The sequence below is a fragment of the Narcine bancroftii genome, chromosome 9 (assembly GCF_036971445.1).
Source record: "Narcine bancroftii isolate sNarBan1 chromosome 9, sNarBan1.hap1, whole genome shotgun sequence".
Lineage (NCBI taxonomy): Eukaryota > Metazoa > Chordata > Chondrichthyes > Torpediniformes > Narcinidae > Narcine > Narcine bancroftii.
The window spans coordinates 32,212,313-32,236,245 of NC_091477.1; the positions used below are offsets into that span (position 1 = coordinate 32,212,313).

The 23,933-nt window shown below is 41.7% G+C and overlaps 1 protein-coding gene across 3 annotated transcripts in view; it reads right to left on the minus strand.

Moving 5' to 3' along the window:
- Positions 1 to 23,708, minus strand: part of tspan17 (tetraspanin 17) — a 48,333-nt gene extending 24,625 nt beyond the window's left edge. For 2 of the 3 annotated variants that reach the window (XM_069898698.1, XM_069898696.1), the window contains exons 1-3: positions 23,373 to 23,708; positions 12,504 to 12,554; positions 10,426 to 10,572 (exon numbers count right to left, since the gene is read on the minus strand). In XM_069898698.1, coding sequence (XP_069754799.1) covers positions 10,426 to 10,572; positions 12,504 to 12,554; positions 23,373 to 23,453 — 279 coding nt within the window. In that variant the 5' untranslated portion in view covers positions 23,454 to 23,708. Of the gene's footprint in view, positions 1 to 10,425; positions 10,573 to 12,503; positions 12,555 to 18,171; positions 19,053 to 23,372 lie in introns of those variants that run through there. The other variant, XM_069898697.1, reaches the window with a different exon arrangement.
- Positions 23,709 to 23,933: the final 225 nt, after the last annotated feature.

A 23,933-nucleotide genomic window follows, 5' to 3' on the forward strand; every position in this document is an offset into this window, starting at 1 on the left:
GAAGAAAAACTTCCTAAGATACCATCAGGTTTCAGCCCATTATGAGTAATTCAAAAAGACATCAGTTCTTCTGTTGCATCAATGGGATGCAAATAGGAAATCCCTTTCTTGTTTTCAAGCACCTTCCTGCAACTTTTTTTGCACCTCTTTCAATTTCAATTCAATGCATCTTTTGATTCTTTATGGCATAAAGATTCCAACACTCCACTTCTTCCCCTTTGGTTTTGAACATCAATTTATGTTGGTGCTATATTGGACGTTTCCCAAGTTCAGTTTCCATTGATCACCCTCAACATTGATTAAAAGAATTCAGTCCTCACCCAATTAAATTTAACTCACAGGCTGAGTAAGTAGATAACGAATGAACTGTTTTTGTAAAGAGATAACACAATCACAGGCCCTTCCTGTCCACGAGCCCATACTGCCAATTAACCTCAAATTCTATTCATCTTTGGAATATGCGAGGAAACCAGAGTGCCAGGAGAAAACATGCAAACACAGGGAGGACATACAAACTCCTTACATTCAGTGGCAGATTCAAGCCCAGGATGTTAGCTCTGTAATAATATTGTGCTAACTGTGTCATCATATCAGCCCTTAATTTAGCATTTGTGGAAAACCCAACAACAAATCAAAAATTTGAAAACAGACTAGACAATTAGTGAAGGCATTAGGAAGCTCATGCTTTGCCCTTGATTGAACAGTTTTTAAAGTTTTCCGTCATCTTTCCTTCAGTGCCATCAACGTGACAAGGGCTGACTTGGCTATCACAGAAGGCGATATGCATCTCTCTACTTTTAATCGCTTGTAATGCAGTTTAATTCAAATTACAGCACATCTCTGATTATCCAAATCAGATTCTCTGAAATCCTCATTTATCCAAAATTTTTTTGGAGCAGAAATGACCAGGGACCTCGGCTGCCGGTGGCAGCAGGGACCTCAGTGGGGAGGTGTTGGTGATTGGCAGTGGCCAACAATGTTTTGGTGAGAAGCAAACAATATTTTAATGCTTAAAAGGCCTTCCCTTGTTGTTTAAACACTGTTACAAATGATTTGATGATGCTACTCCAATGTTTTTTTTAAAAATGACCAATTCTCCGATAAAACTATTATCTGACGCAAGCCCAGTCCTAATCATTTCAGATAATCGGAGTTGTACTGTACGTGTCATATTCTATGACCTCCTCTGGAAAGTCTCTCAAACCTGAAGCAACCCAAGTTAATGTCATCCACGCTCTCAATATTGCAGACTCGTTATACCACAGGTGCCTAACCTTTTATCTGGGATCGTCAGGATCACCTGCCATTCTTTGTAATCTTCCATTTTTCGGAATCATTTTGATTTCCGTCCCTTTAAGCCTGCCCAAATCGTGGTGCCGCATTACCCCACTCGCCCACCCAAGTCGCGCTGCCGTCTCTCTCCGCCTTTCCAGCCTGAGTCACGCTGCTGTGTGTCTGCCTCTCTCTCTCCCCCGCCCAACCAAATTGCGCTGCTTTCTCCCCCTCGCTCGCCCAAGTCGCGCTGCTGCCTCTCTCCTCCGTCTAAGTTGCGCTGCTGTCTCTCTTCCCAAACCCCCTCGCCTGACTGATCTCTCTCTCTCCCCCTCAATCACCCACCCAAGTTGCACTGCCGTCTCTTGCTCTCTTGCCGTCCCTGCCCCCCACTGTAGCAGCACCAGGAGAACGGCCCACCTTTCAGTTCCACTGAGCTGGTAGTGATTTCAGCTGCACGGGGGGGGATTATGGGTAGCGACAATGACCATTGAGCCACCGTGAGGCCGACTGAAAGCACCGCGACACTGGACAGGCATCAGTATAGGTGATTCGGAGGTACTTATAAAGTAGCAGAACGCGATGGGATACATGGTAGTTGAGCTAGGGTCACGTCAGGTCACGTTTGGTGCCAAACTCCATCTTTGATGAGCAGATCGACCTATCGAAAAAAGTGCCGGTTTTTGGAAGTTGCCAGCTTTTAGAATGCTAGATTAAAGGTTATGGACCTGCATCACCAGCCGATCAGAACTTTGAAAAAGTACTATTTAACCAGAACTTGCTGCCAATAGCAATACACTTACACTTCTATTGAACTACATCATTAATTCTAACCTTGTCAATGTGTTGTTAATAACCAGCCCACCTCTGACAATCGGACCTTGCATCACGCGAGGGAAAGAGAACAAAATAACCCTGTCCACAAAACAGCTGAGAAAAACTGGCAACAGTCACACATCTTAGCTCAGCAGCTTTTTAAAAGTCAAAAACTAGCTGCATCAGAATGATACATTTAGAAAATTAAAGCCCTTTCTAAACTTAAAATTCAGTGAAACAAAATAAAACATACACTTTAATCTTTAAAAAAGGTATTTAACTTAACTCAATACATTAAAAATAATGTAAATTACCAAATAGCCAGCCAACGTATTAATAGTCATCATGTCCAGTGACATTAATAGCCTTACTGATCTAATGCCAGTTCTACGGCTCCTAGAACGCTTCCACCAGCGTTGTCTCCGCTCCATCCTCAACATTCATTGGAGCGACTTCATCCCTAACATCGAAGTACTCGAGATGGCAGAGGCCGACAGCATCGAATCCACGCTGTTGAAGATCCAACTGCGCTGGGTCGGTCACGTCTCCAGAATGGAGGACCATCGCCTTCCCAAGATCGTGTTATATGGCGAGCTCTCCACTGGCCATCGTGTCAGAGGTGCACCAAAGAAGAGGTACAAGGACTGCCTAAAGAAATCTCTTGGTGCCTGCCACATTGACCACCGCCAGTGGGCTGATATCGCCTCAAACCGTGCATCTTGGCACCGCACAGTTCGGCGGGCAGCAACCTCCTTTGAAGAAGACCGCAGAGCCCACCTCACTGACAAAATACAAAGGAGGAAAAACCCAACACCCAACCCCAACCAACAAATTTTACCCTGCAACCATGTCTGCCTCTCCCGCATCGGACTTGTCAGCCACAAACGAGCCTGCAGCTGACGTGGACATTTACCCCTCCATAAATCTTCGTCCGCGAAGCCAAGCCAAAGAAGTATATTAGAAGCAAGATGTCATAGTATATTATAGAGCATGCCATTCATTTTTTTTTTAGGTAAAAAAAATGTGAAGATAGGTTTCTCATGCTCTCTGAGCTAAATTTTTATCCCTTATTTTACACTGAGAAAACGAATCAAGGTCAAAGTTTTTTTTTTAATAATCATTTGCTGCATGTAAATTGACTGGCACTCATCCCAAAGTGACAAATGTAGCTACATTTAATCTACTTAATTATCTGTGAAGTTTGTGTTGTTCCTAACAGAAAAAATACACTTGTGTAAACACTTTTTTCTGGCTTGAAAACAGTCATTTTTCTAGTGATAACAACACTTATTCCACATGTTGACAGATTGCTTGGATCTCTGTTCACGGAAGATACTGTCTTCCCCTCTTCTTTGTTCCATTGCAGAACTCTCCTCAACTCACTGATTTCTCTATGACAAGCTTAGTGGCCAGCGACCAACATTGAGCTTGTTACCATGGAGAAATCTCTAAGCCAGGATGAACTATGCAGACAAATAAAGACAGCAGCTTCCATCAAAACCAAATGAGACAATGATAGTTACCACCGGATCCAGTCCCCACCACAGCACACACACATTTCAAGCAGCTCAAGTAAAACCCCAAGCTCATCTCAGGGGTGACTGGCCACTTCAATCAGGTTTCTGGCTCCGAGCCCAGAAGAAAAGGGGAGAGCAGAGTTCAAATCAACAGTGTCTCTCTATTTAGAACACTATAATGACACATTTTAGCCCCGATTCAAGAGATCACCTTCCTGAAAGTGCAAACCGAGAACTCAAGATACCAGTTGACAGATTAGTTAAAGGAAAAGATTTTCAGACATGACTCCAGATCCCTTACAGAATGTGAGATGGAAGAAATTACATTGGGGAAATAATGAAAAACCAAAACAACTCAAATAATACAAGCTATACAGGAGAGAAATGGCAGATGCAGTTTAGTCCAGAGAAGGATGAGGTTTTCCACCTTGCGAGGTCAAATGCAAGGGGAAAATATACTGTAGTTAATGGCAAGATTTTTTAAAACACTGGTGTGCAGAAAAATCTGGTAGCAAAGGCCTGTTACTTCTGGCAAGTAGATAGGGTGTAAAGAAGGTATATGGTATGCTTTCTTCACTGAGTACAAAAGTAAGGAAGTTGTGCTGCACTGATATAAAACTTTAGTTAGGCTGGATTTGAAACACTAATTCTAGTCGCACATCACAAGAAGAATGTGTAGATTTTGGAAATTTATTGGTATGTTACCTGGTTAGAGGGAAGAGGATGGGCACACTTGAACTGTTTTCTCTGGGCCATAGGAGGTTGAGGGGGCTACCTGTTTGAGGTTTATAAAATCATGAGAGGGTAGGCAGTCAGAATCATTCTACCTAGGGTTAAAAAAAAAATCACGTTTGAGAGGACATGCATTTAAGGAAAGAGGGGATGGACAAATTTAAAGGAAATGTACAGAGCAATTTAATTTTTTTTTTAAAGTGATTAATGCCTGTTTTGGGTTGCCAGAAGTAATATTGGAAGCCACAAAGATCACAGCAGTTAAGGGGCTTCTAAATAGACATACAGATGTGAAGTGGATGGAGGGAAATCCATCATGTGCAAACAGCAATTTTAATTTCAATTGGGCATCATGTTCACACAGATATGTGGGCCAAAGGGTCATGTTCATGTGCTGTACTATATAAATATTTAATAACCATCTTCAGAAAACCTCCCAGAAATGTGGAGTACAAGAAGTTTAAAGTGAAAGATGAAAATATCCATTCATAAAATAAAAATATTACTGACAAATGGTTTCCCAAGATGCATTTTCAAAGTGTTGATAACCTGCATTCCAAAGTTGTGATCTCTTCGATGGGATTATATTCTTGGCCAAATACAGTTAATGGCAGGGCCCTGGAGGGTTTTATAAAACAGAGAGACCAAGGGGTACAAGCAATTTGTTTCTGAAAAGCAGCAACACAGACACAATGGCGGTGACATGCTTGCCTTCATTAGCCAGGGTATAGAGTAGAAGAATTGGGACATCGTATTGCAACTGTACAAGACTTAAGAGTACTGTATGCAGTTTTGGTCAGCTTGCTGTAGAGAAGACATAATTAAGCAGAAAAGGTGCAGAAAAGATTCACACGAATGTTGGTAGCTTGGGTTGCAAGAGACTGGAGAGGTTTGTACTTTTACCCTGGAGCATTGCAGGCTGAGGGTGACTGTGTTGAGGTTTATAAAATTATGGGGCCATTTCCTCAAAAGGGCATTGGTTCAAGATGAGTGGGGAAGATTCAAAAGAGACCCGAGTGGCAAGTTTTTTCACCTCAGAGGGTGGCGAATGCATGGAATGAGATGCCAGAGGAAATGGTAGAGGTAGATACAACAAACAACTGTAAAGTTCAAAACACATTCCAGTCAGGTAAAAGGATAGAAAAGGTATTAAAGGGTATGGGTCAAACACAAGCAAAGGGGACTAGCTTATGTGGACTACTCAACTGGCATTGATAAGTTAAGCCAAGTGGCCTATTTCCATGCTTTTCAACTATGATGCAGAAGAATTCAGCAAAATGGAAATACAATGTGGATTTTTTTTTTAAATAGTGAGATATAGAAAGTTGCTGATGAGAAGAACCAAGGTATGCTCATACATGAATCACTGAAAGTAAACATACAAGTTAGGCAATAATTAGGAAGGCAAACTGTATATTGGTTATTTTGGAAAAGAATTTGATAACAAGAGAAAAAGTTATCTTACTCCAATTACATTAGAATACAAAGAAGGATATTATTGTGATATATTTATTGCCACATGTTCATTGGATTATTTCTGAGTCAATGGGAAGTATAGCCTCAGAAGACCAAGTAGAACATGGAGCATAAAACTTTACAGCACAGACCAGACCCTTAGCCATAATTGTGTACCAACATAAACCTACTCAACAAATGGCACCTTTCTTACCATAACTATCCATTTTTCTAAAAATGTCCCTATTCTACCAGCCTCTTCCCAGCATCCCAGGAACCCACACCCGTGTAAAAGACACCCCTGATGTCATCCCCTCACCTTGTACAGATGTCCTCTGGTGTTGCTTGTCTCACCCCAGGGGAAAAAAGGTGCTGGCTATCCACCCTATCTATGCCTCCTAATGATCTTGTAAACCTCTATTAAATCACCTCTCATCCTTCTCAAGTAAAGCCCAAGTTCTGTCAACTTTGCCTCATAAGACGTTTTCTCCAATCCAGGAAATATCCTCTACACCCTCTCCAATGCTTCTACATCCTTTGTGTAATGAGACAGCCAGAACTGAACACAATATTCCAAGTGTGGTCTAACCAGAGTTTTATTGAGCTGCAACATCACCTCATGAGTCTGGAAATCAATCCCCCAATTAGTGAAGGCCAGCATACTATAAGTGTTCTTAACTACCCTATCAACCTGCATAGCAACCTTGACAGATCTACGGATTAATTAAAATGATTGGATCATATCTCTCTAGTACATGAATGAATAATAGATGACCTCACAACATTTTAGAACTTGATAGGCTTGATGCAAGGATGATGGTCCCTTTGAACCAAGAGTCACAGTCTCAGAATAAGGGTTTAGCTAGTCATGACTCAAATGTGATTTCTCTACCCTGAGGGCAGAGAATTTTTGGCATTAATTTCCAAGTATTTTTTAAGCAACATAACAGTCAGTGGAAGTTTATGATGTTTTGACTACATTACCTGCTTCACTGAAGATCCAACATCAGGGAAAACTAGTAAAGGTTTCCTAAGCTTCCCATGTTAGATTTCTCCATCACCTACTCTCACATGAAAGTTGCCACATCTTCAAGAGCATTTTTCTTGAAAAATTTCAGAAAGATGCCCAGGAAATTAAACAGCTAACCATGCCTGTTAAATACAGTTTCATCTGCTCTACTTGTCCAGGTCTTAAGATCTTTTGTTTCGTAAACAGTCGGGCATCACAGAACAAGCAAATAAGCTATGGGCAAATAAAAGGCCACACAGATTTGGTCAGCAATACACATGCTCCAGAGATTCGTCTCTTTTACACAACCTAGCAATCCAATTTCAAGTGCTGAAAATTGAAGCAAAACATTTGTAAATTGCTGATATAATTAATCCACTTTTACGACCAGATTTCTCAATATTTCCTTCAATCCAGAAAAAAACATGCTTTTTAATGCTAGTCTTTTAATTATGATTTTCCATCACTCATTTAAAACAGGATTATGATACCCACATGGAATCAATTACACAACTAAGTTTCTTTTTCCATTACTTCTGTAATAGTAAAGAAGGCATCTAGATCCTTAATAACCAAATTCTTCAAAGAAGGTAGGGTCAATTCAGACAGAAAGTTATCAATTTTAACATAATCTTCCAGTACTTCAGAAGTATACAATTTCTTATAAAATGTACGAAATTCATCATTGATTTTCTGAGGTTTATAAGTAATCATCAAATCATGTCTAATAGCATTTATTGTTCTAGAAGCTTGCTCTGTTTTTAACTGCCACACTAACACTTTGTGGGCTCTTTTACCCAACTCATAATAATGCTGTTTAGTTCTCTGCAATAACTTACCAAATTTATAAGTTTGTAATGAATTATACCGCAATTTATATTTAGTTAAACAAGCTTTCTTAACTTCCTTAGAATCTCGCTGCGTCTTTTTTTCCAAAATCTCTATCTCCTTCTCCAATTTATTAGTTTCAAACATTTTTTGTTTCAATTTTAGCTGTGTAGCTAATAATCTGACCCCGTAAATAAGCTTTCAAAGCATCCCATAAAACAAATTTACTATCAACCGAATCTACATTTCATTTCCAAAACAACTGTATATAACTGCTCATAAATTTAATAAATTCAGGATTTCTTAACAACATAGGATGAAATCTCCAACGATACGCATTCTCCTCTCTCTCTGAACCAGTACAGGTAATTAACAACGAAGGATGATCGGACAAAATCCTGCTCTTACATTCAGCTTTAAAAACTCGCCCTTGTAATTGTGCTGATACTAAAAATAAATCTATGCTTGAATCAGAATCATGTCGATTCTTTACCTGGTAATAAGCAGGAGCAAGATCAGGAAAAGCTCTACCAACAGTTTGTTTTGGTTCCGAAAAGGAAGAATGGGAAGTGAGAGATAGAAACTCAACAGTTGATTGATATTGGAATTAATGATGATCAAGTTAATCGAGATTTGGAGGAAGCTTACCATAATTGAACTGATTATATTTTATTTTTGTTTGTTCTGTTTAGGGAGGTGGTTCGACTACCAATCCTTCCAAAGTCATTGGCCACTTTGAGGCATCTGTCACTCCCATAGAATTGAGGTGGGTAATACTAATATTGTAGTATTTTTTCAGGGTTATTTCTTTATGGGGTTTTTTGTTTGTTTGTTTCTTTCTTTCTTTCTTTGAAGAGATCTCAAAATTTGTTTGTAATAGAGCCAATGGACTGGGGGGGGGGGGGGGGGGGCGGGGGTGGTGCTTTGAAATTTAAGTGGAATGCATGTGATTTTTTTATGGCTAATTTAAATTTTGCTACCTTTAATGTTAAAGGGCTTAATAATCCAATTAAGAGAATGAGGGTATTAGCATATATTAAAAAGTTGAAAGCTGATATTGCTTTTTTACAAGAGACACATTTGACTGAAAATGAAAATTTGAAGTTAAAGAGATTGGAATGGACAAGTTATAGCATCTTTTAATTCTAAAGCAAGAGGTGCTACTATTTTAATTCACAAGTTATCTTTTACATTGGATTCAGTTTTTGAAGCAGTTGGTAGGCTTTTGATAGTTAATTGTAATTTTTTTTCTGAATCTTGGGGACTTTAATGAATGTTTATGCCCCTAATATAGATGATGAGCAATTTATGGTAGACTCCTTTTTTTAATTTAAGACAAGCATATGATAAAATTTTGATAGGGGGTGATTTTAATTGTTGCTTAGATCTATTGTTAGATAAATCTCCAAAATCGATTGTTAGAACAAAAATGGCTAAACAGTTAATGACATTAATGAAAGATGTGAATCTAGTAGAGATTTGGAGGAAATTAAATCCTAAAGATTTTTCATTTTACAACTAGAAGTTTGAATTTTTCACCTCCTCCAAAACTTAATATAAAATAATTTTAGTCAAGGCATTTAACAGTTGCTTATTATTAGTAAACAGATTTAAAGAAATAGCAATTAAATTAAAAGTTGATCAGAAATTAACTTTTGACAAAAGTTTTTTTTAGCTGCAACCAATTAAAAGACCAATTTCCTTAGAGAAGTCAAAGATGGCTTAGATGCAACAGATTTTAATATTCACAACTATTACAGCCAATTCAATGCCTGCCACAATTTATACTGTTCCTTAAAAATACTTTTCCCTTTAAAGAGATGCTCCTTTTCATCACCAGCTATTCCAAACAGTTTCTCAATCATGTTTACAGGTAATCAGCATTTAAAAATTGAATGGTTTTTTTAAAATAAATACAAGGTATTTACTTATTTATGTATAAACTGGAAAGTCTGTAGATGCTGTAACTGTAATACAATACACAAAGTGCTGGAGAAACTCAGCAGGTCACAATCTACGGGAAGCAAAGGGATATAACCAAAGTTTCAGGCCTGAGCAAAAAACAGTTAAACAAGAAAATCTGCAGATGCTGTGATTGTAGCTTGCACAAAAAATGCTGGAGAAACTCAGCAAGTCACACAGTGCTCTTTATGTAGCAAAGATAAAGATGCATAACTAACATTCCAGGCCAAAGCCCTTCATCAAGGTCACCTTTCTTTCAGCTCTCCTCCTCCTTTCTTTCCCATTCAGACCGCTATTCCCCCCCCTCCCCACTCAGGGTGCAATCTCCTCCCCTCCCCATTCGGGCCGCCATCCCCCCCTTCCCCACCCGGGACACCATTTCTCCCTCACCCATTCACAGGAACGGGAAGAAAGTTCAAACTCCTAACAGCACTGCACTTACCATTATGCTAACTGTGCCATGCTCAGCTTTTTCTCTTCTGCTCTCCCACCCATATCCACCTATAATCTCTTGCCTGTTGGTCTGTGCTCCTACCCCTGCTTCCCTCCTCTCCCTACCTTTTTATTCAGATATCTGTCTGCTTGACAAAGGTCTCAGGCCCAAATCGTTGGTTATATCCCTTTGCTTCCTCTAGACACTGCATGACCAGCTGAGTTTCTCCAGCACTTTTGTATTTTCATCTTTATGCTATCCAACTTCATAAATTTATAAAAAAGGCTGTCACTTCAAAAAAAAACCTTAACTGAATTATTAAGAACAACTGACAATAATAAAACATTAAAATCTTGAAAAACACAATCCACTATGATGAGTGAAGATCAAAACACACTTACAAATTTCAATAGGAAAGTGTTCTCACGCAGCGCACCAATGCAGCCAGCAAATCCAAGAATGAACATTACTCCGCCAACAACTATGAACATCCAGACTGGGTCAAATCCTCCCAGGTCTGTGATGGAAGATATATTGGAAAGCACACCCTGAAAAAGAGCATTGCATGTGATTATCTTGACTTGAAAAGATATACTAAATATCCTAATGCCTCTGGGGGGAAAAAATGTCAGCGTTGCAGGAGGTGCAAATCCGGGATAGTGGAGAGACAGTACTGATCCAAAAGGTTAAATTACTCAGGTCTAATGCCAGATCTAATCCATACAGGCTTTAAATGTCCTGCTGAAGGAGCCGACAACCTTGGAGGTCTGTGCCCAAGTTGAATGTACCTGTGCTTAGTAGCAACCACGAGGAAAGAGGGCCAGCTCAGGGCACCAGAAAATACCCTGTTGACAAAGAGAATCAGAAGAGAACCCTACAGGAAGATGACAACGGCAGCTAACCAGCAAGGGGCTCAGCAGTTGAGGGATCCACAGGCTATGAGTGACTTGTGGTCAGACCTGCACAGCCTACAGGCTACTGGAGAGTGGCTCATGTGAGTCAGGCATCAGAGCCAGGATTCAAGAGGGTGCTAAGGGAAAGAAGGGCTTCCAAAGGACCTTGGGTGCTGAAAGCTTCCTGTTCGTGTCAAGAGGTTTGGATCTGGAGCTCAGGTTGCTAAAGAAAAGAATAGAATACAGCTGAGAAGCTGCAGGAGTAATGGAGACCAATCCACAAACATTCAGCGTCTCTGAATGGACTCTTTTGCTTCTCTTTCTCCCTTACTATCAGGGGTGCTGAGCAACACTAATGGCTACTCTTTATAGCAGGCAGAAGGGAATTGCTTGTAATATTACATGTTCAGTTCTATTACATGACAATAAAGGAATATTGGAATATATTTATCAAAACCACTGGACTAATTTCCCCACAAGCAACAAAGCGAAAATATTATTAATCAAAGATGGCATCTAACAGTAGGATTTAGGTACGAGAGCGTAAAACTCTCTGTATAATTGCTGGTACTAGTGGGCAATACATTAAATAAAACAGCTGGATTCAGAATTAATAAGATCAAAGACCATTCCCATTATGAAATCCTACACGAGTTCATTGGAAAATCAAAGAACCATCAAAGGTCATCAGAAAATTTTTTAATGCAGATTTAGGTGGACATTCATCATAAAGATTTTAAATTGTTTATATATTTTTTTTTTTTAAGTCTTTCATCCATTTTTTGGAAATGTAATACTGTGCAGAGCAAGGTGTGTCAAGTCAGAATGGGCTGCAGGTTCCAAAATAATTCTCCCTAGAATGTTTGGCTCCCACAAATTAAGAGCAGTGTTGTTTAGTTTATTAGCATGACTTCAGTTACAGAAATTGTTAGCAGGTCGATCCCTCCAGGACAACGTGTGGTTAGAGCATTAGTACTTGATGTAACTATTACTTTCAACGGTTAATGATGAAGCTTTGGGCAGTCCATGCCAGCTCAGAAAATTCAGTGCTATCAAATGAAAATGTACCATAGAAGATCATATGAACACGAATCACCAACTAAATATCCATTAGACTAAGTTAGTAAAATAAAATCTGATCTCACCACATTTGATCAATGCTTATAACAATTGGAGTTTAATCAATACCTTCATAGGATTATTTAGTTCAAATATTCATAGGTTAATGGAAATCTGATGTATATTGGTTCTAAATTGAAAAGATTTTAAATAAATAAAAATTGTGATATTTCTTAATAAAATGAATGGTGGAAAATTTGAAAATAGTAAGCAATGGGAAGTATTTGGTGGGTATAACTGCATGTGCAGAGGAAAAAAGACAGATTGTTGACATTTCAAAGGACCTTATAAAATGAACAATTCAAAAATAGCAACCAGCAAATATTCTAAGAACATATTCAGTGCTGCATGAATACATTTCATTTCTTCTTAAAGTACTGATGTTAAAGTATTTACTTAACATGCACCATATCTAAATATATTCCCTAACACTTCCAAGATGAAAAATGCATGCACAGGAAAAATACCTTCTCAGCCCAAGCCCACAGGCCTATTCCTAGAAATGCAGCTCCCAGCAACTGCAAAAGAAAACAGTGGTATTACAACCCATGAAGCAAACATCAGACAATCTAATTATCATTCTGTAAAAATGTCTGGCCTTTGGAAATGTCAGGGCATATATCATGTGTCAATGAAATCTTATGTTTACTTCAAATATTGTGTTATTGAATTTTCAGTATCCACTGTAAATTATAGCAGATATTCAGCAAAGATCATTTCCAGTGCAACAGCTACTGCAGTTTGGAATTTCATTCATCGTGAAAGATTTCAAGATGTCACAGAAACCCAAATGGTAAAGAGCAAATATAAATTATTTCTTTCTAAATCCAAGGTTGACCTGGTGTTTTATTCATCCCTATCATCTACACCTCAAAATGGAATGATCCAAGGAGGACAAAATATGGTAAGCCTACATATGTTTTTCCTCCCAATATCAGTAACCCCACACTTCTAATCAGAAAAGACAAAAGATGGGAAAAAACTGGTAAATATGACAAGGCAAGATATACTGTACTTATGATTCATTAAGTAGTATTAATTCAAATACCTTACCAGAATGTTTATTGACAAAGGACAGGACTCATCTTGTCCTCATATTCCACCTCACCAGTCTCCACACGACATGAATCATGCTCCTTAATTTCCATCACCTTTATCAAGGTTCCACCACCAGACACTTCCTCTCTCCTTTCAGAATTCAGAAGGAACCTTTTTTTTTAAAAAATAGGTTTGTTCTTCCAGCTCCAAACATTCCTGTTCTCACAGCACTTTCCCACTCAGAAGCAGGACATGGAACACATTTTTGATCTGTCCACCTCTGCTGGTTGACTTTATTTCCTCGCATTTTCTGGGGTTTTTTTCATTTTAATTTTAACTTTCAATTGTTGGCTATATCATTCAATCTTAAATCCCCTTAAACTCCTCTGGAGCTACAGAACACACAACCCTGGAATCAGAAAAGTAAATCTCTTAAACCCTTCTTAAATTGCAGCATCTAGAACTCAACATACAAATCGTGCCTCGAACTCCCTACACCCTTTAAGAGTTACGTCCTCTAATTTATGTTCTCATTTTATCCACCAATAAATTTTATCTGTCACATATTCTGTCAGCCTATACTCACTGAAAGGCTATTGTTCTTCTCCACAGTTCACCACATCAAAATGTATTTTCTTTTAAATTTTGAAATACATGTTGATCTTTTTATGTAATACAGAACATTCATGTTAGCATTTTCCTAAAAAGTTACTCCCATTACTTACCATTAGCACAATGTCATTCATTATTTATTTACAACCTTAAACAGTTCAAAGAATTTTAATACAGATTTTAAACGTGTGCAATGATGAGGACTTTAATCTGCGCCAAAGGATGAAACTAGCCATTTTGCCTCATGGAATTCAATTGGTTCATTCCAATTGCCTTTGCAGAACACCATCAAAAAGAATACCTATGATCAAAAATCATTTGGTCAGTAATCTGCAAAATTAAACCAGAACCCTGATTTCATTGTGATTTGACCCAAGAACTTATCACCAAAAGTTTCAAACAAGCACCAAGGCCTTGCATGAGAGTGAGAAAGTTCCTTTAAATCAGATCTTTCATGTATAGTTGGCATGTTGGTTACAGCTCACACTGCCCTTTGATGGATGTAATGCCACTCTCCCAACAAAACATGTCTTTGGAAGAAATACATAAATATTCATCAAGATTCATTCCGAAAAGCCGCTCAAATCAGTACTCTGCTGTACAGGTTACTTCCAGGGACATACCAAAACAAAATTCAACTGCCTTTGGGAAACAATAAAAGCAGTGAAAGTCATTTCCTGGACTGCCCAAACTTTACTGATATTCCACAGCACAGTATTAACTAAAGAGTAGATGGTGCAAATTAGCATTCAGTCCATGATTATGCATTTTTGGGCATGATCAAACTGGGTGCAACCATTACAAGAGCGCCAAAAGGCAAATAGGCACAGTTTAAGACCCTCCTGTCATTGCACACAACAGTGAAATCTGTGTTCAAACCCGTGCTTTTAAGACCATTAATGAACAATCACTCGCTCATGTCATCTAATAGAAATAAAATGACTTTGTTCTGAAATCAATGACTTGACCATTCAGTCTTGTAAACATCTGAATAAAATGTATTTGGAAATAAAACATGACAATAACGAGACAGATGTAGAAAATAATCATACTGCTGAAACCAAAAAGGATCAGGCCCACAAAGAACCATGTAGCCTCTTGATTTCCTAATGTGATGGTCAGGATAAACAAGATAAACTTGAATATTTATAATCTCAAAGTATTGCTCAGAAAGCAATTCAGGAGATCAAGGAAAGAGACAAATTTTAACCATTTGCATTCAGAAATGGGAGAAAGTTTCTAGGAATCCAAGCACACTTCTTACTCCAAAACTATCGTTAAATTTTACTTTTTAAACACTTGAGACTGTAACCTTCACTGAAGCAGACTTCAATGTTCAAAGATGGACAAATTTAATTATTTATCTGGGCCTACTCCAAGCCATTTTGACAAAAATAAAGCAACTTAAAATGCTCAGAAAATGTTTTTTCTTTCCCTCAGAAAATTTCAAAATCTTGGAATTCCTGATCATTATTTTTATTTTGGTCATAAGCTGACAATTTACACATGTAATATTTCTTTCTTAATACAGTAAAATTCCCATTATCTGGAGTTCAAGCAATCAGCAGCCTCAAGTAATTACCAAAAAAAAATTGCGAAAAATAAATAGGTTAAAAAAATGAAAGTTTAAAATTGGCACCCCCTAGTGGTTCGTTTGCCAATCCACACAACACACAATCTCAAGCAACCAGAAAATTCATTTATCCGGCATCTAACAATCCCCATGTGCCAGGTACCAGGGTTTTATCATATGTGCAAGATTAACACCATATAAATTCTAATGATCTCAGCATGACAAAATATTTTTAATATGTTGATAGCAGTGCTTTATGCTTTTTTTTTTGGCGATGCATTATATTCCTCAGAAACCTCATTCCTTTTTAATACCATTTTAAATATTGTTTGAGCATGGCTTTTATGGGTTAAAAATGCTAATGCTCCCCAACTAGAATTCTTCAAATATTCACCTATACCATGGGCATGGCCTTGGTAGTAGTGGGTCCTTGAGGATAGAGGCTGCTTTATTAAGATACTGCCTCTTGTAGATGTCCTCAGCATTGTTACATCTCAATTCGAGCTCAGATTTGACTGATGTGCCCAACAAATTGTTCGCTAGAAGAATTTTCCATACCAATAGAGGTCATGTTGCAACTCTACAAATCGCTAGTGAAACCACATTGAGAGTATTGTGTTCAGTTCTGGTCTTCTCATTGTAGGAATGATGTAGAGGATATGGAGTGGGCGCAGAGGTGATTTACCAGGATGTGGACTGGATTGGAAAATAGTCTTGAAGCAAGGTTAGCATAGAAGAATGAGAGGAGACTTGATAGTGGTCTACAATATTATGAGAGACATAGATGGGGTGGACAGTCAGCACTTTTTTTTCCCCCAGGGCAGGAATAGCAATCACCAAAGGACATATATGCAAAGTGAAGGGAGGAAATTTTAGGGGAGACATCAGTAGTAATTTTTTTTTTAAAACACAGAAGGAATGCATTAGGGATGGTGGTGGAGGTTTGTATGGCCCCTCGTATGGTCTCTGTAGCGGTGCATCTTGTGGTCCACTCCACACAAAAATGAACCGGGCTGAGTCAAGCTCTTTGGGGAGATGAAACGGACGGGTGCCATGGCGTGCCGGGGGAGCTAGGGAGTCCAGTCGCCTGCGTAGGTCCGCCAGCAGGTTTTTGTCAGTGGCTGTGATGTCAGGGTCTGGGCCAAAAAACTCACCCAGCAGGGAAAGCGGTGCGGCATAGACCATCTCCGCTGCTGAAGCCTGCAGGTCCTCATTGAGTGCCGTCCTAATCCCAAGGAGGAGCCAGGGTAGTTTGTCTGCCCACTCTGGTCCAGACAGCCTAGCCATAAGCAATGCCTTCAGCTGCCTATGGAACCTCTCAACCAACCCGTTGGACTGCAGGTGGTATGTTGTGGTGTGCTGGAGCTTGACCCCCCCAGGAGCTTCGCCATCTGAGTCCACAGGGCAGACGTGAACTGTGCCTCTGTCACTTGTGATGTGCGCCAGGTCTACGAAACGGGCAATCCATTGGCTGACCAGAGTCCTGACACACATCTCTGTGGAGGCCTCCTTAATTGGGACAGCCTCCAGCCACCTTGTGGCCTGATCCACCACCTTGAGGAGGTAGTGAGCCTCCTTGGACACTGGTAGGGGCCCGACGACATCAATGTGGATGTGTTGGAATATGCGAACCGCTAGGTCGAAGTTCTGGATGGGGGCTCGCATGTGTCGCTGGACCTTGGAGCTCTCGCACCTGGTACAGTTCTCGGCCAGTTCTGCCACCTCCTTCTTCAGCCTGTTCCACCCAAAACGCTCCGCAACCAACCGCACAGTTGTCTTTACCACTGGATGATCGAGGTCATGGATCAGACCGAAGACCTTCGCCCTTCAGTGAGGCAGGACCAGCGGGCACAGCGTACCTGTTGAGACGTTACAGAGCAATGTGTCTGGGCTGCTGGGCACCTGGACATTCTTGAGTTTGAGGCCCAAGATGGCAGTCCGCAAGGCCTGCGCCTCCACATCGTTCCTCTGTGCCTGAGCCTGTTGCTCGTAATCCAGACCAGGCACAAGAGTGTTGATGGCTGGACGGGAGAGCGCATCCACCACTACGTTGTCCTTGCTGGCCCTGTGTTGGATGTCGGTCGTGAACTCAGACATGTATGAGATGGCACTGCTGGCGGACCACAGATCCTTGGCCATCGCCAGTGCTTATGTGAGGGGCTTGTGACCTGTGAAGGCTGTGAACGGCCTGCCCTCGAGGAAGTAGCGGATGGCCAAATACAGCGCCAGGAGCTCCCAGTCAAAGATGCTGTATTTGAACTCCGGCGGGTGCAGCTGCTTGCTGATAAAGGCCAGCGGGTGGCATTGTCCATTGAGACACTGTTCCAGAACCCCCCCCCACTGACATAGCTGAGGAATCCACGGAAAGCGGCGTGTGCACCTCTGGCCGCAAGTGCACCAGCAGCGTGGCGCTGGCTAGAGCCTCCTTTGTTGCCTCCTCTGACCATGATAAAGTCTTTTCTTTGGTGGTCATGAGCACGAACAATGGGCACATGGTGAGCACTGCTCCGGGGATGAAACGATGGTAAAAGTTCACCATCCCCGTGAACTTTTGGAGGTCTTTCAGGGTGGAGAGTTTGGGGAATTGTTCAACAGCAGCTACCTTCTCCGGCACCGGCACGGCCCCAGCTGCCGAAATGGTGTGCCCCAGGAACTGGAGGGACTCCTTGCCGAACTGGCATTTGGCCACGTTGACCGTGAGGCCGAAGTCCACCAGCAGGGCAAAGAGTGTGCGGAAGTAGGCTTTGTGTTCATCACAGTTGCGACTAGCAATGAGAATATCATCCAGGTAAATGAACACAAAGTCTAGGTTTTTTCCAACCAGGTCCATGAGGCGCTGGAACATTTGAGACTATACAAGGGCATATGCAGGAACTCAAAGAGGACAAAAGAGGTGATAATGGCAGTCTTACCCACATCGTCTGGATGCACCGGGATCTGATGGTATCCCCACATGAGGTCCACATTGGAGAAGATCTGTGTGCCGTGGAGGTTGGGAGAAGTCCTGTATATGGGGCACCGGGTACCTGTCTGGGGTGGTTGCATTGTTCAACTGACGGTAGTCCCTGCACTGTCTCCAGCACCCGGATGATTTCAGGAACATATGGAGCACCGATGCCCAGGCACTGTCCGAGCACTGGACAATTCCCAGTTTCTGGAGCCTGGAGAACTCCTCCTTTGCCTGCTGGAGCTTCTCAAGCGGTAGCCGTCTGGGTCTAGCGTGCAGCTCTGTGTGGCGATGTGGTGGAAGACTCCATGCTGGGGCAGGGCGGTGTTGAACCGTGGCTCTAAGATAGAGCAGAATTCGTGGAGGATCTTGTCGAACTCGTCCCTGGGGGAGGCTACGACTGCGATTTCGGGCCCGTGGGTTTCTGCTATGTCCAGTCGGGTGGAGTGGAACGTTTGGGCTTTGACCAGCCTTTTGCCTGTCATGTCAACCAATAGGCCATGAGCTCTGAGGAAGTCGGCCCCTAACAGCGCGGTGCCCACGGAGGCTAGGATGAACCTCCAGTGGAATTTCTTCTTCCCGATCGGGATCTGTGCCCTGTGGATGCTGTAGGTCCTGATGGTGGAGCCGTTGGCCGCCTGCAGGGTTGGGCCTCGAAATCAGGTGCGAGTCTCTAATGCTATGGGTCCAAAAGGGGGGAGAAGCTTGATGGAGACAGCGTTAACCTCTGCTGAATCCATGGTGTGTTGAGTCCAGAAAAACGTCTAGGCTCGTCGGGCTCACCACTTAGGCAGTGTGAGCAGTGTAAGAAACAGAGCCACCACATTGAGGGTCGTTAACGACTGTTTTTATTCAAATTCACCATGCCCCTTTAAGGGCAGCATGAGCTCAGTCACCTGGTGCATTGTGACGTCATAATCGCTGCCCCAAGGTGTGCGCTGGAAAGGACGCTGGAGTCGGAGAGAAACCTCATTTCCCCATGGCTGCCCTGCCACGTGGCAATACAAGCAGGGCCCGTTTGCCATGAGGATGTGCGCCGCCACACCTCCTCCCTTTCTCCAATCTACCAAGGAAGGAGCTGGAATAAAAATAATGTGCTTGAGGAACTAAGCAGGTCAAGCAACGTCAATGGAAGAAAAATGTTTAACATTTCAGGTGAGAATCCATCAAGACAGAGAGGGCAGAGGGTGAGGGTAAGGAATACAAGTTAGATTGGACAATGCTAAAGTTGGTGGGGATTATCAGTGGAGATAAAGTGTACCAGTGCTGGAATCTGATGAGAGAAAGCAATAACAGAGGTTATTTAGGGAGAAGTAAAGGATAAATTATACCAGATGAAACCAAAAGGGGAGGAAGAGTGGAATCAGAAAGGTGAAATTATGGGCCAGCAGAAGTTGGAACCATGAGAGGTGAAATAACAACTTTTGTGGGGGGAAAGATAATTGAAATAGCTTGGAAGGAAATGATATGAGAAAACAGACAATAGACAGCTTTATAATTATACAAAACAAAAAAAAGGGGGGGCAGCTGAAGTTAACATAGATTCCTTGGAAAATTAGAAGATGGAATTAACATTGCAAATTGTGGAAATGGCTGAAGCATTGAACGACTATTTTGCATCAGTCTTCACAGAAGAGGACATGTCCAACGTGTCAAAGATATGATAAATGTAATGAGAAGCAAGGGCCTCATTTAAGGACCTTCAAGCTCCTATATCAACTCTCATTCATTACACATTACCTAATCCAGAATTGCCTTTTCTCTGGTCAGATCAGCTACCAGCTGTTCTAAAAAGCCATCCTGAAGGCATTCGATAAATTCCTTCTCAGGATCCAATACTAAACTGGTTTTCCCAATCAACCTGCAATTTGAAATCCCCATGACTATAACAGCATTGCCCTTTTTGCATGCCTTCTCCATCTCCCTCTGTAGTCTGTGTGCCACATGTACAGTATCTTCTGATTCAATGCCTCCTCTCTCCAAAGATTGAATTCCATTTTTAACCAGCAGAACCACCTCATCTCCTCTGCTTACCTTCGTGTCTTTCCGATACACTATATAATCAAGGATATTTAGTTCCCAGCTGTGATCATCTTTCAGCCACGACTCAGAGAAGCTACAATGTCATACCTGCCAAATTTCAGCTGCGCTACTAGATCATCAACCCCTGCCCCCTGCACCAACTCTTCAGCCACGCGTTCATCAGCCACAACCTCATATTCCTGCCCTCAGTAGTGCATGGCATTGGCAGCAATACAGAGATTACTACCCTTGAGGTCCTGCTTTTTAGCTTCCTACCCAACTCCCTATATTACCTCTTCAGGACCTCATCCCTGTTCCTGTCTCTGTCATTGGTACGTTAGTACCACAACATCTGGTTGATCACCCTCCCGATTTAACTGTATTAAAGACACATTTGGATATATTTTTGCATAGTAAGGGAAACAAGGGTTATGAAGAAAGGTAGGTAGGTGGAGCAGAGTCCATGGCAACGATCTCACTGAAAAGTGGAGAAGACCCAATGGGCCAGATGGCCCACTCCTATCCTTATTTTGTATGTTCAGTTTCAAAGATCTGCAATGGTTAGAGCTTCACCTTTACTGACCATTTCTTCAGCTATTCCAGTCTCAAACTCCAGAAATGCCATTCCTTTCTTCCTTTAAAAAAACTTTTTAAAATCTGTCTCTGTCTATTCAAGCTATCTATTGCTTTCAGATTCCTTGATGTTTTACTACATTAAAGATGAACTCAATGTTACCAAAACTAAAGAGATGAATTGTTGACTTCAGGAAAAGAAAGCCAAAGGTATACAATCCAGTGATCACTGGAGGAAATCAGAGGAGGAGAGGGTGAGCAAATCTTGGGAGTCACTATCTCAGAGGATCTTTCCTGGACCCAACACACCAATGGCATCATGAAGAAATCACATCAGTACCTCTACTTCCTCAGGAGTTTGTGGAGGTTTGGTATAACACCAGAAACTCTGGCAAATTTCTACAGAGAAAGTGCGCTGACCAGCTGCATCAGTCTGGTATGGGAACACCAATACACTTGAGCGTAAAGCCCTCCAAAAGGCAGTTGATACAGCCCAGGAGATCACAGGCAAAACCATCCCCACTATTGAGTACATCTATAGGGAACGCTGCCATCAGAGGACAGCAGCAATCATTAAAGATCCACACCATCCACCATATGCTCAGTTCTCGTTGCTGCCAACAGGAAAAAGGTGCCACAAGACTCACACCACCAGATTCAGCAACAGCTGCTACCCTCCACCATCAGCACCATCAGACTCCTCAACAATAAACTCCATCAGACTCATTTAAGGACTCTTACTTATGCACTTTATTGATTTTCTCAGTATTGTATAGTTTGTTTACATTCATTATCTGATTACAGTTCTTTTATTTATTTACATGTTTACCCTGGGTACTGTTTATTTTTTGCACTACCAATTAGAGGTAATTCTGCCACGCCTGGAGGAAAAAGGAATCTTATGTACATACTCTGTCAATAGAATTACATACTCTGAAATAGAATTACAAGATGTTAGAATGAACAAAACCTATGAATCTTCCATCAATTGCTGAGTTTAGCCTTTGTCATCAAAGGTGTACTTGAAAACATCTCAGTCCAAACATATGAAAACAGTCTGTAAAATTGTGGAAATTTAAGATCAAGTCATTCAGCACCACGCCTATGCTGGATGCAAAAGTTATCCTGCCAAGTTCCATCCCAGCTCCTTAACTCTTGGCTTCATTTCAATGTACATCCAATAATGATTTGAATGTTAAGGGTGTCTGCCCATAATACTCAGCTATAGATCCAAGCATTCGCAGCAGAAAAAAAACTCATCAATAACTTCAAATGGGTGATCCAAATTTATGCCAAGGGATGGTGCATCAGCTCAAAATAACCCCCAATAATTTTTTTCAATGAATCTGAATCAACCTCCTTGGCTAAATTTCAACCCAAATCCCCTCACAAGGTCCACACACCAGTTATCGTTCTCAACACATGCAGTTCGGAAGGCAAAGAATAGACAGTAAGGCCCAGCATGCAGATTGAGCATGGTGGGAATTTCAAGCAAGCATGCCCAGAAAAGGAGAACCTGCAATGACTATGGGGAATGTACATGAAGGGGAGGAAGAACAAAAACTAAGTTAAAGTAGTTTGGTGTGAGCAATCAAATAGTGGGCAACAAAGCAGACTGCATTGTATTGACTTGTGTCCTGCCATCATGTCCTAATAACCATATCAAGCAACTGATGATGCTCAAGTTATGTATTGGTGCCTTTTAATCCTATATATTTACTCTTTTACTTAAACATTGATTGTACATTTTAGATAAAAAGGCACAATACAATTACATTATGACAGTGCACTAAGCAAATAAATATTCGGTGTAAATGTGGCTTCCATACTAGTTATTAAGTTAAAGCGGCCCCCACTTAAAAAAATAGGGAACATCGCAGCTCTGGATTAATTACACTCTTAATGTAATGTGACCAATACTGTAAACAGTACTCCAGCTGTGACCTATTATATTACACAGTTCCAGCTTAACCTCTTGTATTTACGTTCTCCATATTACCTACTTTTCATTCCAGCCACCTATTGTTTTACAAATCTTTACAATGCACGAAATAAAAATACTCCTGCAGGAAATACTTTTGCATCAAACATTTTAACCCCATATTTTATCTAGAAAAGGTGGGCGACTGAAACTCATGCACAGAAGTTATACAATCAAAAATAATGGCATCCTTTCCAACCGGCGGCTTTTTCTGTACTAAACAAAGACAGTGAGCAGTTATTGCTTGGATGGCACATTGATGGACGAGAAGGCAGCAAATAAAACTAAAACAATGATGCCTCTCCCTCTGCGAACCGTGCAGTTTCCCTTTCGCCTTTTGTCACGCTCGATCATTGAAACGACACCAATCCTCGGACACCCACCACCTCCCCATCACAGGTACCGGTTTTCAAATGCTCCTCATCGTCCCTGCGGCGACAAAGGGCGAGGCTCGACAGAAATGCGGGGTAAGGGAGCGATTGAAGTTTTTTTTGGTCCTGGTTCACGAGAGCCGGTGCTGCGGATCAGCCTAGAGGCTCCAACTCGGACAAAAGGCTCCCGATTTACTCGGCGTTGGCGTGCCCACTCACCCAGAACACGATGTTGAAGCCGAACAGAACGTATTTGACGCAGCAACTAACTTCGGGCCCTTTGAAGTGTTTCCCGGACATGGTGAGCGGGAAGGCGCAGGGGGGAAACGGATGATCGAACCCGGAGCCGGCTCTGGAGCCGCTTTCACTCGGGATTCCCGGCCAACATGAGAAGCCGAGCGCCGAGGCCCGCCCACCTCGTCAGGACACCGAACGAGCAAACATCGGGCTGGGCTCAATCAGCAGCCGATCCACGGAAACGATCCAGCTCAGAACTCCGTCCCGTGAACGACCGCCCCCAGCCATCCATCACTCGCCTCCATGCTCCTCCACCGCCGCTGCGCAGGCGCAGCACTGGGGCGGCCAGACAGGCGACGTCAGGGGTGGGATCAACCAATGGAGCGGCCGCTTCTTTGACGTGTGGACCCCACAACCCTGATCGTCATCCTCATTGGTCCAACACACAGCGAATCATCCCTGACTGAGACCGAAGGGGCTTGGAGGGAGTGAGCAGGTGGGTGGTCGCAATGTCGGGGCGGTTTGGTCAGGACGCGAAGGGAC